General features: G+C 38.3%; 1 protein-coding gene across 1 annotated transcript; it reads right to left on the bottom strand.

The window, feature by feature from the left end:
* Positions 1 to 308: 308 nt before the first annotated feature.
* ODF2L (outer dense fiber of sperm tails 2 like) lies at positions 309 to 20,208 on the bottom strand. The gene is given in 15 exon segments (XM_086463064.1): positions 309 to 437; positions 2,395 to 2,520; positions 3,417 to 3,579; positions 3,666 to 3,751; positions 7,147 to 7,251; positions 8,416 to 8,526; positions 9,088 to 9,223; positions 10,402 to 10,511; positions 11,819 to 12,004; positions 15,014 to 15,130; positions 16,879 to 16,950; positions 17,196 to 17,258; positions 18,695 to 18,818; positions 18,820 to 18,854; positions 20,107 to 20,208. Coding segments are annotated over 15 exon segments (1,665 nt in total).
* Positions 20,209 to 20,460: the final 252 nt, after the last annotated feature.

The following is a 20,460-nucleotide window of genomic DNA, read 5'->3' as shown; positions in this document are numbered from 1 at the left end:
CTTTGCCCTGCTGCCCCATGAATAATGCAAGCCTTATAGCAGCCATACCTGGTAAGTTTTCCACATGCAACCCACCAGCAGGATCTATCGTAACGACTGACCTGCTTTTCCCTCTGTCCATGTTTCAGCTGGGATAGAGCAAATTTTTCTTCTTAGTAGCTAGAACAGTTGTTTTCCTAGGGAAGGACTAACACTACAGTACTCAATCCTGCAAAATACTATAAAGCCTCCACAGTCTTGCCTCCAACAAGAGCTAGAGTCAAATCTTGAAAAGCTTCTTTATTATTAAATAAATGAAATTAAAGAATTCAGCCAAACATTGTTATGTATGAAGCTTTCAAAAACCGCACATAATTCTGGATGCTCTGGTTCTTGTTCTCTGACTTCTGCAGGCTGTTCTCCAGCTCTTTCAAACGTACTTCATGGCGCTTTTCATTCTAAAGAAAACAGAGAAATGCAACGCAGCTTAGAAATAAAATACAAATCTAGTAAAATAATGATGTAAGACAGCTAGAACACGATTTTTATAAGCCTTATGTAAAGTTTTCAGAGGCTTCACAGAAGTGAAGGTTCCCAAAGGCCTCAAAATATCGAAGCTTTAATTATGTTCAGTCAGGACCAAACCGAACATGTCCAAATAGGCTCATAGTCCGAAAAAAAAGGGTCAGGAACATGAAAACTAACCTTCTGAATTTTTATCATTAAGGTTTCCTAGCAACTTAAATCTACTATGGGCTTGGCACTCTCTCTCATGTTGATTTTTCAAGGAAATATCTGTTATTGATCTCTGATTCAACATAACTTTTGATGCCTATAGTTCCTTACAGAAAAAGGATGATTGATAGCAATGTTACTTGCTCATTAGTTCCACACCTGATGCACACCGTAGATCAGTTGTTGTATAAATAGTACAGATATTCAGGTATTTCCTTCCATGCCCATTACAGATTTCAGATGCTAGTTGGTCAAAATAAATTCCATTTTTGAAAAATGGAATTAGTTGTCAGATTTAAATCCAGCCTTAGAAAAAACCAATCAGGTTTAGTCAACTGACTAAAGTTACCTTCACAGTCCTATTTTGTTTCCAGTTTCACTACAACAACAGGAATAAGACCATTTTATCATTTTCCATAACGCGTTCTCAGTTATATGTAAATATAATTGGCATAAAAAGCAATTAATTAATTCAGAACAGTTCTTCTCTCAGACATATGTATCTTTCACATTTATATTTTAACCGTAAGCTTCAAATGGAAACCGTTTGAAAACATACCTGTGAGTTTCTCTGGGACAAAAGACAAGAAAATTTTCTTTAGTTTCTACTTTACTTTAATATAGCAAGAAATTCCTGTGAAAAAATATCTGAAGTAGAATAAAACACTAGCTGATGTCTGATTTTGTTTTAAGAACACTTTTGTCTCAGGGTAAATAAAGACATTAAGTTACACTTGATACAGATACAAAATTAATTAAAGCATACTGATTTCAGAACCGTACTTCTGCCTTACTTAAATCTTAAAGAGAGTTTGCATTTAGGTTGGTTTGATTTTTATCTTGAATGCTTCAAGTCAGAATACAGAATGTTGTTGCTGAAAGTCTAGGAGAGTGATAGTGTCTTCTGAATTTATTTTAAATGGCTTTGTAGCTTATTATCACTGATCACAGGACAAATCTCTAACCGTATCAAAACTTGATTAAAGCAAACGATTTGCCATCACTAGTCTAGGGAATTCAGCTATGTCTGACATTTTATTAATAGAAAATGTGCTGAAATTTTCTGGATTAGACAAAACAATAAATCAGACTTGTTTTGTTTGTTTGTTTTCAGAGAATATTACTCATCAAAACACCTTCTTAGACTGCGGCTTTGCTGAGTAGGTAAGTATCAACATGGGCTTGACACTTTGAAAAATCAGAATATCTCTTTTGTTAGTAACTACATTTGTGTGCACCTCGGTACATAAGCTGAAAGCTTTTCACAGATTCCAGTAAGATCAAATGCATGTAATCCACTCAGGGAAAAAAAAAAAAGATAGCACTACGTCATTACAGAACTGGTAGGCATTTATTGAAATCTAGGTATGCTTGTGGCACGAGATTAATCCGAGAAGGAAATCACAACTTCATACATATTTTTTATTTTTGCCTTGCTGGGAAAACTGGACTGAATATGAGATGTAAACTTAATATTGATCCAGTGATTTAGTTAGACTGGGCATCTGGTAAGTCTACGAGAAACGTCAATATACAAAGTATATCGTCAGGGCGAATTCATCGGCTGTTCCCAAAAGTGCGTATCGATTGTATTAGTGGTGGGTTTGTCAGCAAAACGAACTTTTACCGTAAATAGTGATGAGGTAATTTCTTAAGCCATAAACAGCATTATCTACTTACGTGGTGAAGCATGCAGAGGAGTTGTTTTTTCTCTTCTTGCACCTCTCTCACTGCAGTTTCAAGAACTAGCATTTTTGTCTGAAGGGCTTGTTCTTTGTTTGCCATTTTTTCCAGTTCTTCAGCTACCTATAATAGTAATGAGAGAGAAATGATGTATATTTACTTTCACTTAAAGCCCAAACCAAATTATTTTCTTATATCTTAGCATTACTAGCTCTATTTCCTATCCTGTCATCTAATACTTCAGTTATTTCCCATGCACAGAAACTAAACAAACCTGGGAAATATTCTGGCTAAATTTGAAAGGAGTTTCAATTCGGAAAAAAATATAGTATTATTGGAAGGGAGACACGTCTGTAACTCATTTGTAAGTTAAGCCAAACTTGTTATTTTTTCAAAACCAACTTAATATCCTCAGATGGTATTGAGAAAATTCAGATAGTTAATTTCAAGATGATTAATGTGAGACAGAAATTACGATTGCATACATATTTTATGATTAAACTAAGATAATCCACTGCAATCTAAATTCCTACACTTCCTCTTCCATTTGATTTACTGTTTGCATCCTTCCTGCAAATGACCGATCTCTGCTTAATACTGAAAGTGTACAAAGCCTCCCTCTAAAACGAGGATTTCAACACCGAAGTTCTTGTGGGCTGCCTATTCCAAAGAAAATAAGAAAAAGGCAACATTAAGCTTTTGTTCAGAAACTTTTTGCCGTGTGTGTGGGATTTAATATCAGGTGGTTAAAACATGCTGACTAGTCACCAAAACCATGATATGAAGTGTTGATCCACTGAACTTTGTCATTAATTCCAACAGGATCCAAATTCCACAAAGCAGTGGAATCGTGCAATCCATATTTAAACATGCAGAAATTCCCAGTAACCTTTTAGTATTGCTCCTTGCATGCAAAATAATCTTGTCCCATCTTTTCTTCTCAAGCACATCTGGTTTTACTGCTATTTTTAAATACAAAATGGCAGACAAGATTAAGAGATGTATTAAATCATCAATACCATTTTTCTCCCTTCTTCCAAAGCAGATTCCAGTTGTCTGGTTAATCCATTATACTCTGCAATTTTCTCTTCAAGCTGCAGTTTACTGCACTGAAGACTCTCATCTTCTCTTTTGAGCCGACAAGCAAGTTCTTCATTTTGAAATTCCATCTTTTCTAGTTGCCTTTATGCAAAACAGATTAATGCATTATAATTCACTATAGCAGAAAAGTGCAGGAATGAATTGCAGCCAGGTTTTCTAACAGTCACCTTTTGAGATCTTCATATTTCTTCTGAATGTTACGGTTTTCTTCTTCTAAGGAATGACTGCCCAGGGAAGTTACACTGTCTTCCTCCTGTGAAAACGACAATTCGTTTCTAGCGGAAGAGACCAGGATATGACGCAGCAAAGTAAGCTGGCCTACGAAAATCCGGTCAAAAAAATTTAACTCTAATTTCAGGTAAACACTGTATTATATTCAAGTTCTTGTATTTAAAACAAATAAAACACAAATAGCAGACTAAAACTTTGTGTGGACACTTTAAGACTGAAAACCTGCTACGTAACAAAGGGATAGTCCTAACAAAACCCATATGCTGCTCATGCAGCCTTGTGTATTAGGAGTTGGCCGGGTCTACCTCCTTGTGAGCTTTGACTCTCAAGCTTTAGATTCCAGGAAAAACAAGCTCCCTCACACTAGAGTCACAGGAAGCATAAGAACACCATCACATACATATATATGGTTATCACCAAAGAACAGGGCAGCACAGGCAAAGAACTTCAGAAAGCAGTGAATACCAAAAAAGACAATCAAGTTCATAAGAAGACGTATATCAGCAGCAGCAGCAGAAAGCAAGAAGCCAAACTGTCTTCCCCTGCCCAGCTCCAGCCTGACAAACTTGCACACGTTCTCTTTCCAACCCCCTGACAGTGGTGATGAGAGCGTTGCTCTGGCTACCACCCACCACCAGCAGATCAGCCATGAACAGCCACATGGCCAGCCCGCTGGCACCATTAGTTAAGGGGCAACCTCCACCATTCACCGGACTACCTCAAGCAGTTCCACCCGATCCTTCGAGCTAATCTGGCTGATTCTGTTCAGGTGAACTACAGGCTGTTCAGCCAGCAGCCTGGTACCAGCAGAAACCTCCAGCAGAGCAGTAGAAAACTGATGTCCTGGTCCAGCTGAACCCAGAAGAGGGTTTCTGCACACGGTCCAGTTACTTCAGAAGGAATTTTCCTAAATTCTGGTCATAGCATCAAGGGTCAGAATCTCTAGAGGACGTCATCAAGATTTAATGCTGAAATTTAACTGCTGTTCACCAGATTAGTGATTATGTTCCCATTTACTTCACTATACCTGAGAGGTTTTTTCGCATTTATTCAGGAAAACGTCCAGTTAGATTAAAATTACAGACATCATTTTATACATGCACCTCAAAATTAATTGTTGCTTAAGCACTTTGCTAAGCAAAGATGGATTTATGAGCTTATGAGCATTCCTGGAAGGAGTATTTAAAATGATACAAACGAGAACAAAATTTGATGCTGTAAAGATGATCTTGACAAAAAATTTAAAACAAAATCAAGAGCTATTTTTTTATAAGCATATAAAGTCTATAGGGACACAGAGACTCACTGTGTTTCAGCTGAGTTTTCCCACTGATACAGGAAAAAGATTAAGCCCCTTTCCCACCCTACTGATTTAAACACCATTTGTGCTAGCAGACTACTCTCTTCTAACTCAGAAGCACGCTAAAAAAAAAATAAAACAAAGAGAAAAAACACCCCCCTAATCTTAGCCTTGCCATTGAAATTGATGTCACAGGAAAAAAAGCTGAGGAATATTCATATTTCGACTTAAGAGAAAAAACAAGCAGTAGTGCTAAAATACTGCTAAAAGCAGAAATAATGCTATTAAAGCATATTTTTAAAAATGTTTTATCAACCAACACAACGTAATCATTAAAATGTTACAGTTATACATCATCAACAATATAATTAATGACTATTTATCTGAGCAAATACTGTCTGGTTTATAAATCAGTCATTAAAACCAAAACTAATGTGGAATTAAATGATACCACTAGATACAAACAATAACTAGACTTGCACATTTATTTCCAGGGAAGAACTCTGCAACACGTCTCAGGACGTAAGTATTCAAAAGGACTCACTTAAATATTCAAAAGGACTCACATAAAAGGTACAGAATCTAAAAGTAACTAGTCTTGTCACATACTGAGCTCACAAAAATACCATTGGCAATAGTTTTATTTGCATTATGCTATTTCCACAGAAGAAGCTTTTGATTTATGAAGCAAATAACAAAGGAAACTGCGTAACTGTCACACGCTAAGAGGAAAAAAAAAAAATATTCCAGAGACTTTCTTCCACATAATTTTCTCATTTATCTCTCAAAATCAGCATGCTGTAAGCACCTGAACCTGCAGCTCCCCAAGGGTTCTGCATTTCTATGCCTGGATCCTTTCCCAGGACATAAGCTTTTCCTGATATCCTTTCTGCTTTTCCTCAGCTGCTTTCATCAAGTCACAGACATGTTCTAACTCCTTTAACTCAGCCTCCCTTTTGTCCCTCACCTACCTAGTAGCATCACAGGAGAAAAATGTAAGTATAAAACCATAAATTAATTGTTGTAATACTTAATGGCTTTCCGTGTAAGTAATAAATCTGAAATTCTACACAAGTGGCCTGATGACAAAATACTGACAAAGTTACAAGTTCACCACTGGGGAAATTTCCATCTCTGACCACATTTCATTAAAGACACAATGAACGTTTTTAAAATGATGCAAGTGTTAGCAGTTCATCATGCAATACCCAAATTTTGATTTTATTTTTGTTGCAACATATTTTGGGTGATGGCATATAGACACACAGGGCAGCTTATGGGAAAAATTCTGACCATACAACGATTGGAGTATCTGAAAAGAGGGCAACACCTCACGCCACCTGAAGCCACACACAATGCTGTGCTAAAATTATTTATTGGATCAGAAAATATTTTTCTCCATTCTACAACTCAATCATTGAAACATAAAGTTAGTATGAAACAAAATTGACATCTAAGATGCTCCTCTGTGAGGACTAATTCTGTTCTCTAAAGCAAAGCATTTCAGATAATGCAAAACCTGTCCCTGCCTCAGCTTTATAGTTAAAAGAACATGTATTTTGATGAGCCGTGGAACTGAGGAAAGTGATTTTCCTACCAATTTTGTGTTGTTTTCTGATGCTTAAGAATGTGCTAACTGTGTTCCAGTATTCAGCTCCATCTGCTGAAAAACTTAAAACTCATCTCTGAATGGATTCTCTGTTTTAACTGCTAGTTAAAACAAACAAAGCAGCCTTACAGTAGGTTTGCTTCCCCACACAACTTTCACAGCTGTTCTGTGGAGAGATCTAGCTTTAAAATCATCCACAACAAAAATCACATTTTTGAAAGTGACAAAAGAACTCGTGAATTCTAAAAGAGCCCCCCAACTCCTTATTCACTGCTCTAGGAACCATTTCTCACCTGTTTGCAATTGTGTAGCATCCAAAATCCCACCAGCTCACAGGTAAAAGTTAGTAAACTGTTCAGTGAGTTTAAAAACAATTTTATACATGGAAAAAGAAAGAAGAAAAAGAGCCAGTACCTTGTGACTTCTAATAAGTGGATCACAATAACGTAGGAAAGATCTATGTCCTACAGAATTGTTTGGAAACATGCTTTACTACTGCAAAACTTACCTCATCTACTTCTAAGCATTTATTTTCTGTTATTCTTTTGTTTTCATTTAAGACTGTTTCATATCTGGATTTCAATTCTTCTACTGCTGTTTGTAATTTTGGTACCTAGGACAACATATTTTTTTCACACACATTTGCAAGGTATTTCTTTTAAATATAGAAAAGATAGAATCATTAATTGAAGCATAAAGGAAAACCTTTCATTTCTAAACAGAATCTCAGCATTTGCTATTATATAAAGTTATTTATTTTCATCATCCTAGTCACCAGAGCAAAGACAAAAGGGTAACCAGGTAAAGAGCACTGATCTCAACATTTCATTTTCAGCCACGGAGAATGAGCTACAGTTGTGCTCCAGAAGCAGCCAGCATGACTCACCCTTCTCTCCCCGGATAACACATATCACAGAAAGTTCCCATCTGGAGCCACCACAGCTCCGAGCTAGGGAATTTCAACCCACTCACTGCCTAAGGCTGGCTGTTCCCTGGAAGTACATCTCCCATCTCAAAGCTGGCAACAACTTTAACCGTGGTGATGTGTTCCACAGACAAGGCACACTGCTTGTACTTCGGTTTTGTATCGTGCCTTTTCTCTTGTCAATGATTTTTGAGAGACAGAAGTGAAGACTGTCAGTGAAATGGTGTCTATGCTATAGCAGAAATATACACAACTTTGAATCAATGTTTTAAAATTTCTTCTCTGTGAATAAAGCCAAAGACAAAACAGGAATTGATAAAAAGCCCTGATTTTTAAGTTAAAGTCTGACTTATATATGTTGCTGCTGTTTTCAATGTGGAGCTACCTATGTAAATAAAAAGACTCTTTCAGCAGTACTTGAACACTGGTTTATTGTTCTTAGAAATGTGGAAACAAAGATATGACCAAGGAGAGGTAAAATATCATTGCATACGTCCACTAAAGACATCAGACTCGAATTTTACTTTTTAAATATAGTTTACTGCGTGACCAACTTGCTTTTTAGGAAGTAAATATTTTCTCAGCAAGAACGTAATTAGCTCTGTTGGCTTCAATGAGCTCCAACTGGGCTCCACACCATTCTGTAAGGATTATGTGTACTAGTCATAGTGCAGAGACTGTTCTTAGATAGGGTTTATAATGGCACTCTCTTCTGCCATCCTCAACCTTATGACAGTATTACAATCACCATGACAATAAATCTGGTTTATTCCAAACAAAACCTTTATCATTTCTTCAAAACTCCTTGCAAATTTAAAAACCATATTTGAACATTTCAAATATGCTATTCACCTGATTTTTATACTGTTCAACAAGGTTCTCCTGCAGTTTTGCCTTTTCTTGCAGATTTAGCAGCTCATTTTCAACAGAAACAGTACTGTTTTCCAGCGTAGCCAGGGAAGCCTTGGTTAAAACATGGAAAACATAAAAATTGTAAGAGTTATTAAAATAACACAACCTACAAATGATATTACTAGCAAATGATCCGTAGGTGTTAAAAAAAAGAGTGGCACAATTATCCATCCTGTCAAACAAAAATGATAGGCTACAATTCATTTGTCAGCTCATGAGAACATTTACTTTGGAAGATAAATGCAATACGAAACCTGTAAACCCTTTAAAAATGGAAAGTAATAATTGAGCTAAACTCAGTTCTTTAATTTGAAAGGAAGTTTTAAAAACAGAACAATTTCTAGTTAGGAATTCTGTAGCTACTGACAGTGAAATACAAGGCATCCTGGTTAAGCAGACAGGTGATAAGACAACCCTGTTCCCAGCTTTGCCATAGATTTCCACTGATAAATTTCCAATGTCTTATTTTCACTTACTGTAGAAAAATGATGGCAAAATTTATTCTACAGGTTTGGGATCTCTAGACAGAAGGCCCAAAGGGAATCAATGTGGTTACTTCATTAACGTACGAGAAATGCAGAGCCATTCAACAATGATTTATAATGACCTCACCTTTAATTTTTCATTTTCAAGGTAAATCTTTTCATTTTCAGAGTTAACAGAATTTAGCTTTCCAAGAATTTCCTCATCTGAGTTTCTCCTCCACTCCTCCTTTCTTTTCAGGTCTTCCAAAAGGCTCGTGATCTGCCTTGTTAGATGGGCAAGAACTTCTTTGTAATACACAACGCTTCCAAAACTTTCGCTATGCACATTAAATTGTAACTGAACACATTCTCCTTAATTGTTCTTTTTTTATTAAGGGAAAAAAAAAAAAGGAGGCAAATGCATTTAAGCATCCCAAGAAAGCAGTGTCTATTGAAACAAGAAACTATCCAAAAGAGCAGTCCAACAAGGAAGTGGTCCTGGCTTAATTATAAATAAATTCATTACCTGGAACACCCAAGCAGACTCCAAGACAACTATGCACACACTTACTGTACAAAATGGAATGATACTGAATTTATAGGGTCTATCAGATAACAGCTAGTTTAGGAAGGGTACTTTCCATTACTAAAGCAACAAAATGTGCTGTGCCTCACCTTTTGCTTTTCATGTTAATTAAAGTTCAACAATGAAATTGGTTTTGTTGTTCAGTGAGTCAAACACTGCCCAGTGGAACTAGTCATGTTAGAATGGTACATTTCAAGTAAAGACTTTTATTTTCAGCTAAAGTAAACCCAGTAAAAACCAGCTGGAAGCAGAATGAATACTTCTACCAACAGAAAAGGTTAAAGGGTATTTGTCCCTGTCTGACAAAGAAAACAGCACATCCTTCATGTACATTACGATTTGACTGCATAGTTTGAATAAGGTTGGACAATTTTGCTTTTCCTTACAAGAATAAACTGTTCAAACAGGCATCTGAGAGGAACCCTCCTCTGCTCTCTAGTGGGGTGAGCTATTGGTGGAACGGAAAGAATTTTGCCATCATTAGTTTGAAGTAGAAACTAGAAACCCAAGAACCTTCTGTACTGCAGCAGAGGCAAGGGTTAACACTCAAGCTGTTGAATCAGTTGCTAAATAAGTGGCTCTGAGGAAGCAGCATAGTAGCTACTAGCAAGTCCAGGCTAATCGGAAGTGTGCAGGGGAAAGGATATGTTCCGCACTTGTACAGGGGAATTCAGTTTCTTAAAAAGTTGTGAAATGCAGCAGAAAGAAGGCTAAAACCCTTGAATTTGTTCTAGTTTCCAACTTCTAAATTCTGCTAAGAATTTTAAAGCATGAACACATAAACTTGTTCACATAGTCAACACTGAGGACCATGCTACTAAATATCAACACTGTGTGACTACAGAAACAAAAAAATCGATCAACCATTTAACTTACTTCTTCAGACCTTCTGTTTGAGTTTCTAACGCTGTCCTTCCTTCAACCATTCTATCATGCTGGTTTTTCCAGACATGAGAAGCTGACAGTATCTCAGACAGTTTGACTTCCTAGAGAACACAGGAATTACAAATTATGAAACAAAAGAATGCCGCTGGAGAAAGCCGTCTAGTTCTACAATTTTTTCTAAACACAAGAGCTATTTAATGAGTGGTGGCTTTATTGGATCTCCCTAGTACAAAGCAATGTAAATTTTATCTTGCCTCAAAAGAAAAGAAACAAAACTACCCACCTTTTAAAAAAATCAAAATCTAAGTACAGACTCAAGGCAGAGACACAGTTAAACACTGGCACTGTATATCCACAGTAGAAAGCAACAATATTTCAAAATTTAAGATGAAAATCTTTTCTTACAACAAAAATATTTGTCTCCAATACTTCTCTACTACCTATAAATTAATACAAAAATAAAATTCTGACAAATCATTTTAAGAATAAAAAATAATAGCTAGGTAAGAAATGCAAAGTTAGATAAAATCCCTCAAAGAAGTACAGATAATTAACCAACGCACGCTATCTTGAAAGTACACCAGGTCTTCAGTGGGGAAAGAAAACAAGAGCGTGACTACACAACATCAACAGTTAGGGGTTAGCTGCCATCCCTCTGCTCTGCTAAGTGCACCTAAAGATCCACTGCTGCCTTCTCACAAAGATCAAAGAAAACAAAAAACATTATTAACCATCTCCTGGTAAACTAACTGGGAAAATACGTCTTTAAGACTGACACACGCAACATGACGGCAACACACCTAAGAGCATGAAAACACACGCTTACTAGGAAATGTACATAAGGCACTAAAGATCTCAGCACCGTTCTGATCCACCTGGCCTGTTTGCACAATTACACCCTGTAGGGATGTGCAGGGCAAGAATCTAAGGAACCATCTGGGTGAAGGAAGTTTTGTACTTGGATCTCGAAAAGGTTCAGAGCAAGCAGCTTAGAAACAGAAAGCTAAGTATCCACAGGAGATGTCAGGCACTGGTAATTACCGAAAACAAAGACTTCAAACCCCAGTCGTGGATTCTCAGTTAGTGTATATCCATAAAGGTCTAACAGGAAGATCAGGAGAGGCGCAACTGAACGCTGACCAGACTCCTTCCTTACTACAGTTTGAAATGTACAACCTCATGGCTTAAGACATTCTCTAAATTTTAACAAAACAAAGGCAGTGAATGCAGTAACAGTTGGCACGTCACTCAGAGCAACCTTTTCCTTAACCAGGGAGCAAATAAATAAGAGAGATACAAACACAGCAGGACCAACCAACTTTTCCCATTTTCCACAGAGGGAAGTCTCCCACTTGTTCAATTTAAAACAACAAAGCACGACATCACTCACTACAGCGTAGTCACTCACTCGTTCTCTTATTCTGGAGGTTAAATTCTCCACAGCTGCTTCAAAGCGTCCAGCTCTCTGTTTCTGGGACCTGATGGCTTTTTTCAGAGCAGTCTTCTTTCGCTCACTGGTTTCCCTCAAGGCTAACATCTGGCGCTTGTATTCACCAACTTGAAGTCTGCACTCTGCTATTTTCTTTTCTAGAGTCTGCAACGTAATTAAACACCAACCCTTTTCAAATTCCATACCTTACAGATCATTTTGTGCCATAACAAAATCAGGAACACCATTTACATTTATAATCTGTTTCCATAATGTCTTTGGATCTCAAATCAAATACAAGGGGCTACCCAAGATATGCACAGCAGTAGGCAAGAGAAAACGCATGTTGGGAAACTCGTTACAAAGATGATCAAGAGAAGAGGTCAAGGAGGTGCAGAAGCAGGCAGGTGTAGGGGGAAAGACAGGGATCTGACCATCGCTGTGTGCTCCTGGCAATGAATGCAGAAGGCATGGCAGGGATGTCAAACCCACCTATGAGGAGGAAAATAAACGTGGTTTCATCATCCCTAGTGACTCGTTTCTGTAAAGAATATCACCTTAATGATGCCACTAGTGATATTCACTGATGGAGGAAAGGGCAAGGTCTTTTCTTGAATACATGTATCGCAATATGGTCTGCAATTAGATGACAAGACAGTATTTTCTTGCAAGATCTCTTAACTTTTTCCCATGCATATAATGGCCCCACACTATTAATGAAAGAGAATTGTTTAGTGAAGAAACTATTTTTTACAGAAAGTTATACGGACAGTGAAGCAGCAAATGCAAACAGCAAAGATTAAGCACCGCCTTGCCCACAGTGGACAATCATTTAAAGACAATTAAAACAGGCTACGATAAAGCTTAAACCACAGTGGTAAACACACATTGGTAAGGACAACTTACAGCTGTAATTTCCTCAGTGCTGGATTTTGCAGCACTCAGGAAATAAGACACTTTTGCATGAAATGTATTTTTATTTAAATAAATATATAAATGCATTTGCATTAAATGTATCTTTAATGCATTTAATTATATTATCAAATGTGTCCAATGCAATCGAGATGAGAGCTGGGTTCTACAACTGTCATCGTATTATCTTTTCTATTGCTGTTCATATTTCTGGCTAACTGGGTTTTTACATCACCGATGAAGGGAGCGTACTGCTCCCATCCAATCCGGGAAGCTGACCTCTCTAACTTCATGACTTCTGTATTTTTCACCTACATATCACTTGTTATTTAAACGTGAATGGAAAAAAAAGACCAGACATTAAAACACGACATGATGACATACAATAAAAGCAACACCAGACTCTGCTCCAAGGAGAATCTCAGATGCGATTATTTTTAAGGTGCTACACTTACCAAAACCATGACCAAGCTACCAGTAGACAACTACTTTCATAAAAAAAGTGCGAGTTCCATTCATCTCACTTATTGCTCTTCTGCCAAACCACAGGGATGTAAGTAGGCCAGCAGTGTAAAATTAGTCTCCAGTCACTGATAAAGATCCTAATTGCAAGGATGATTAATGCATGTTTCCTTCATTTGAGTCCAGGTCTGACACTTAATTATGTTCTACGTGAAGAAAGACCAGAACCACACGCCGTTTACCTCCTGACTACGTTAACGTGCCAGCCTTATTCAGGATGCTATTTGCCAGTTGCTATTAAATATGCACATTATGCATATGAGAGGATATCTGTCAGTCTAGGTCTGCTAACGGCCCCGGAGCTTTTAAACAATCAATGCAAAATGTACGTGGTTTTCCAGGTAAAAGATGGTCACGGGTACTGGGACTCACCAAAAAAAGGAAAAGTATTGCTTTAAAAAAAAAAAAAAACAAATATGCAGGAAGCAGTTTTCAAATATAGATGCTTACAGGGCGTATAATAAACAAAGATGTGACTTGGGGAGGGGGGGTGCGGTGGAAGAACACCTTCAATAAACAGAGCAAACAGAAAACCTGAGGCTCTGTACAGACAGCTTTAACTGTTGGTGTAAGTAAACAACTGTTATCCCCTGTTAGAACCGCAGGGGGTCACAATCACATCAAGAATAAGTGCTTTGGGCACCGGTCAGTGGCTGAGGTAAATTTAAATCGAGAATTAACTTCATAAGGGTAGCGCTAAGGTTTCGCAAGCTTTTGTCCAGATATCAACAAAATCACCACCAGGATTTAAGGCAGCAACTGACAGTTTTTGAAGAGCAAGCAAACAAAACCTTTAAATAAAGATTGAATGGAAATACAGTTGCATATCAAGTTAATCTAATGAAAATGTTGGAATTCTACAACTGTACTAGGTAGAATAAGAAAGTCATGTTTATTCAGAAGAAAACTTGAGGTGTCTTCTAGATGTAGACATATGTGACTGTTTTTGAAACTGAGTTGCTATAGGTTCCTTAACAGCTTCAAATGACATAATTAATAGAGAATGTCTGCTACTAAAAATAGTATGGAAATTAGAAATATATTATTTTTCAGCCAATCTTTTCTCATTCACGTCTATGTTCTTGACAAGTTTCAAATACTGAAATCTGAGGCCACCTACAGCTCCAGACTCTGCCACATGGCCTCTTCCTCGCCTTGCTCTAATAGCCAGTAACTGATGCAAATGCCCAAATTTACCTCTTGCTTTTTAGAACAGAAAACGAAAATAATTTCACCTACCTTAAACAGAGAGAGGTTAGGCATTAATCATGTTTCTCTTGCAGTCAGTATGAAAAGGTTTATTGATTCCTTCACAGTCAATAACAGGCGTGATCCTTCACCCTTATCTTACAGCAGAAACTCATCCTGGGGACTTGTCTGGCTCTTTCTATGGACTATATGGAGACCACCCCAGGATCAGTGTCTATCTTCTAGATAGCCCAGCTAGGTGAGTGCAAACACTTCTATGTGTGCTTAACTTCCCTTCAGCAGAACTGCTAGTACGCACAAGTTGAGAAAAGCAGGAAAAAAACCCCTTGCAATTAAGACAGCGTAGTCAGGCAGACTGTATAAAACATAAAAGCCAATGATTTTTACTGTTTGGGATTTTTCTTTTACCAAGAGTTCAACTTCAAGTGACACTTTAACATTTAACTTTCACATCTGAGTTAAAACTCTGACCACAACATGCCTTTGCTAATTTTTTCAAATAAACCGAAACACAAGTAAAAATGTGTTGACCTGTATTTTCACTTTTAATTCAGTATTTTCCACTTCTTTTCTTTGAATCTGACATTGCAGGTGAGCTTGTACTGCCTTTACTGATCTTGACAGGTGGTCTTCTTTCTGTACATTGACCTAAGAAAGACAAACAAACACAAATCTATCAGTCTATGGAGACAGGCCTATGATGTTATCTATATGCTTTCTACTTTGCTGTAGTTTCCAACTGACATTTGAATGCCTTCAAAAGCTGGAAAAGATAAAACACGCTCTACAAGTATACTCACAAGCAGTTAACTTGTTACTAATGTCAAACAGAAATCACAAACTTGAAAGAACGTATGGGTAATTGATATTTAATCTGACTCTGTGTAGTATCAACGAGGCCTGGAAGCACGAACTCAGAAATCCAGGCGGAGCAAAGACATCTAGCTAGCAGGTTGACCAAAATGAAGCCACACTGAGCAGCTCTGCCCTGACTAATTAGACCTGAACTGATCTTCATTAAATACCAAAGACCACCACCTGCTATTGGCACATTTAATTTGAACTCTAACTGGGGGGGGGGCAATACCTAAAAGCATAAGGGAAGAGGCAACTAGTGTCACCAGAACTGAGGTCAGATGATTCTACGGAATTTTTTGCAACTTGATTCCTTTGGCTCGTTCCAAGAAATAATGAAAACGGGTAGAAAGAAGTCATATTATCAGTATAGACTGGGAGAGCACTGTAATGCACTGGTGCAAGTGCTCATTACAGATACCAGTAAGAAAGGCAGACTCAGACTCAGTCAGGTGTTGATGAAAATGCCATTTCTTGGAGACAACACAAGATGAAACAAGGGGACAGCAGAGATAATCGTTTATCCCTTCAGAGGCTGGGCACCCCAAATTGTTCAACATGAGACAGACGTCTAGTCAGGGCACGGCACGCTGCGCAGATCCCATCAATGCTGAGGTTTGCTCGCATTGTGGTCTCCAGAATCTTCGCAGGCGTTTCTACTCTCAAGCAAAAGGATGTTCCTATGAAAACACGCTGCTTCACTTCAAGATAAAGCCAAGGACGTGCCAATCGCCAGGCAGCCCTGCAGGCTCCTCGATTACAATCAGCTGGCTAAGTGTATCCTGCAGCCAAGTCATATGTTCTCTTGGTTCAGCAAAGAAACATTTGTAAAGAACCACCACGGCCCTCAGCAAAGCCCAGGGAGTCACAAAAATCAAAGCACACCGTTGTCCCTTTAAAGGTTTATACCTGAGCCTACTCCATCCCTCACTAACGCTGACCCACGCTGCATTGCATATGCATAAAGTGCATTTAGGTATGCAAGTACTGGAGCACAGACTGCTGAACTACCAGTAACGTAATTTTGGAGCTTTTATAGCACCTTCTTATACCAGCTAGCCAATTCTTCTCTTCCTATGTTGGTTTCTGCACTGAGCCCCTTCCTTTGGTTCAAAGAATGAATGAGGTCTTGTCAGCCTTTGATGATGAGCTCTGCTGTCAGTATTACCTTTCCCTACTCATTGAGCTCACAGAGACATGGAAACTGTGAACAGTATCTGTTTAGTTTATTCTCTATCACTTCCTTATAAGTATTTTTTTCCAGAACTATTGCAAATCCATAAATGAGAAGCTAAAAGCCCCTAGTCTAGAAGTATGCCCCTCCCTGAACCGTGGGATGTCAGTGGTAAGGATAACCTGTATCCTTAATAGGTTTGGATTGAGTCTTGATGGTTTTAAGATGTTCCTGTAGGAAACACCTTTCAGGAGTTTCCTTTTTTTCATACGTCTCCGAAATAACTGCTTTTCTCAAAATGTAAAACCTGTAAATAAGTGTAGTACATTGGAAGAAAACATTCATTCCAACAGAACTGCTCACTCACTTTTTCAAGCTGAAGCGTGGATAAAAGTTCTTTAACAAGTTTCTCCCTTTCAAGTATTTCTCTCCTGAGATTCTTCATGGGGGAATAAAAAAAAAAAAAGGCAAATAGAGAAATTATTTTAACATCTGTACATGAGAATGCAACAGTAATGCCCACTGGCAAACAGTTCAGCTGCAAAACTCAGATTCCATTTTGGGATGATAAAGCACAAATACTCCCACTTTGCCACTGTCACCTGAAATTGTGTGATCCCATGACATAGCCATTTTCAGACTACAGCCTAGGACAAAAAGAGACAGAAATTTTAATTTACTCACAGTATTTTGGGTTTCGTTTTCACTTAACTTCTGCATCAAAGTATCCATTTCTTTACTGTTTAACTGCAAGACAGAAGCAGGTAACATCAACAAATCACTTTCAATTATAATTCATTTAGCATTCTTTCAACGATTTTGAATTTGTTACATATAATTTGCTACATTTTCAAAACTGGTATGTATGAGTACAAAAGCTCACATACTCACGAGCTACTTAGAATCAGTGGTTTAAACCCAGAAGATCCAATTTATTTTGTGCATCGAACTTGACAGCTGAAGAAAACAAACTAGGGTCATTCCATACACCAATTTCTTTATTTTAGCTAAAAGGATTGTAAATACCATAAATACTTCAGCGTTATATAAACACGTAGTCAAGTAGTAAAAGCATTTGTACAGTAGTATTTTAAAGACTGAGTATTGAAGCCTTTCAGGAACTTCAGTTAGATGATAGGAGAATTTGAAGATTGAACCAGAAAGCATAGGCTGGGAGATCACAAAAATCAACCTACATCCACTGTTACTGCAAATCCAAAAGAATTTATGTGCGTATAATATTGTCAACTAAACTTCTCATTTTAAAATGTCTGGTTTTGGGAGTGGGGTAACTTTCTATTTAAAAAAAAAAAAAATAGACTTCAAAAAAAATGGGACTTTCAGATTGTAAATCATAAACATTTTCATTTCACTAGTGAGAGGCTAAACCCACTGCCTCAAGGTGGAAACTTGGGCATCAAAAGTTTTACTACAACTCCTTGCAAAGCACCCATCTTATCCTGGCCTGCATGCAACTCCTCAGAATGTTCTGTAATCTTGATCCCATGTTTATCTGTAAAGTCAGTACATGGACCCCAATTCTGCATCCAGGTTTCCACCTCGGCATGCACTGCCAACTTATCACCATTGTATTCAGCAGTCCTCTCCTTTCCTGACTACACTGAGCTAGATTTGCCCTCAGCAAAATACCTAATATATAAACAGGAACGGTGTTTTGTAACCCCACAGTAATTAATCAGCAGAACCAGAAGTGCTTAGAAGACTTCCCAGAATTGAGAAGTGACTGGAAACCTAAATTACTCATACCATCTTTCCATTCTTTGGAAATCGTCTTTTCCACAGTTAGTTCTCTGTGAACTTTCTAATGATCAACAAAAAGCCTCACGCTGTAAGGCAGCTAGCACTGTCTATGAAAGCCCGAACATCAATAATACTATCTTTAAAATTAAAAAATAAAGTTCAGAATAAACAGCCACCTCTGTTACCTTGCAAGAACAAAAGGTTAGCTTTACGACTTCCAAAAGGCAGCCAAGAAAGTCAGCAATGACAAACTGCATTTAATTTTAAAAGGAATCTACATTCTTCACCCCATCAGGTTTCTCCAGGAGTCCCATACAACACTACTGCTAAGCAGGATCACACTGTGATCCGCCTCCTGTTCTAATGTCCATAGCCTGCCAATTTCCTTCCAAATTTGCACTGGTTCTACGTTTATGCCTCACGTATTTTCTTACTTTGTGTTCTAGCCTGTCAGATTCTTTGCTTAGATCAGTAAAATATTTTCCACCTTGGATGGCTTTTGTAGTTCTATGGTAATTCTTTTTATATGGCTGAACCTGTGAACAGTTTTCCTGCTTCTCCCAGTGGCACATATATTTTTCCCTGAAATGGCATTCGTAATGAGGTAACATTTACTATCACTAGCAGTTAGGACACTGATCTTGCTAATTCAAGGATATCAACACGAAACGAGTTGGCTCTTCAGAAGAAACATTTAGGAGAAATTTTAAAGGTCAAAGAAATCTCTCATTTATGACTTCCAACAAGGGTAAAAGCCTGTGGTATCACAGGATATACCACCTGAGCCACAAGGCAAAGACAAACAGTTCACGTCCAGTGAAGGTGGAGGCCAAGTCCTGCGCAGACACCACTATTACGTTTCACAGCAGACTTCTCCCAGTTTGGAGGCAGCAATAGCTCTCCTCTTTTCCCAGTTTGGAAAAGCTCCTCACCAGGTATGCTGCTGCCCGTGTCATGGCAAGTCCAGAGCCAACATCAATGCCTACTACCTACACGCATCCCGTTCTCTCCGCTGCCTTGTCAAGCATCAGGAACCTCAGCCCATCTCCAAACACCTCTCTCCTGCCCCTACCCTCACGCTCCAGCACGACTGATGCCCTCGCCAAGCACAAAGTTACCAGTTTACTCCACTCCGTGCTCCACTGACTAATCTTTATTTTACAGAAGTGGATTGTCTTTCCTTCTCCACCCACCAGGACCCCATTTCTCCTGCTTTCAGCCTGTGCCAGGTGCATCTCCACCAAAAGGATTTGTCAGACAAAGAGTTTATATTCTTACATCCGTATCTCCTTAGCACAGTTGAGAAAATGAGTAACAGAATTTGGGAAGTTCCCAACTAAAAAAAAAAAAGCACTTCCTCACAGAATCAGAATGTAGACTGCCCTGCTTCCAACTGTTGCCATAAAGCAAACTACACTCCAAATGTCTAACATTTTAAATACATATATTTATGTATCTTGTTTTATTACAGGCTTGTATTTCCTGGCAGACCTCGACTTGTGTAACACAGTGCAGGTCTCTGTAGCTTTATCTTGGCTATATAACCAAAACTAAGTTCTTTAATTTAATTACTTCCAGTGAAAACAGCATCTTGGAAGATTAAACATCGTGTTTCTTTTATCCTAGCCCATCTATGTAAGCAGAAAAGAACAAGTAAGAATTTTTCCATAGTTTCAGTGTACCATTTTTATGTCCAGCACTCTCCCCCACCCATTTTTTGAACTATCACCTACTTCCCATCTGTAGCTATGTTTTGAAGTATCTGTTTTGGATCTTGTTAACAAAGTAAACAGAATGAAAAAGACCGAGCTTAACAGGAACAGCATGAACTTGCCTCGTCAGCACGAGGAAGAAGGAACTTTTCCTGAAGATCCAAGTCCAATAAAGGAGCAGCACAGCGAGGTAAAGACGAGGATGACTGTGATGATGACGACATTTTCTGTTAACGCTGTGTGAGAAGACAGTCTATGTTAACATACATCGGTGTTTTGGGAATCAGTAACTGAAACATTATCAGCACCCCAGGTCGCTCCTACCAGAAAACTGCGTACCGGACCCAGGGAACCCCGATCTCACCAGAGGTTTGACACCGCTAACGTGACCAAAACCTTGCACACGCATCCATAACGTGTCATCAACACCGAATTCGCACGCTTGGTGCACGGGAATCAAAGCCGCCCCCCCCCAG

The sequence above is a fragment of the Leptosomus discolor genome, chromosome 3, assembly GCF_034619465.1.
Source record: "Leptosomus discolor isolate bLepDis1 chromosome 3, bLepDis1.hap2, whole genome shotgun sequence".
Lineage (NCBI taxonomy): Eukaryota > Metazoa > Chordata > Aves > Leptosomiformes > Leptosomidae > Leptosomus > Leptosomus discolor.
Note: the sequence above shows the minus strand (reverse complement) of the source record. Positions and strands in the feature narration are given on the sequence as shown.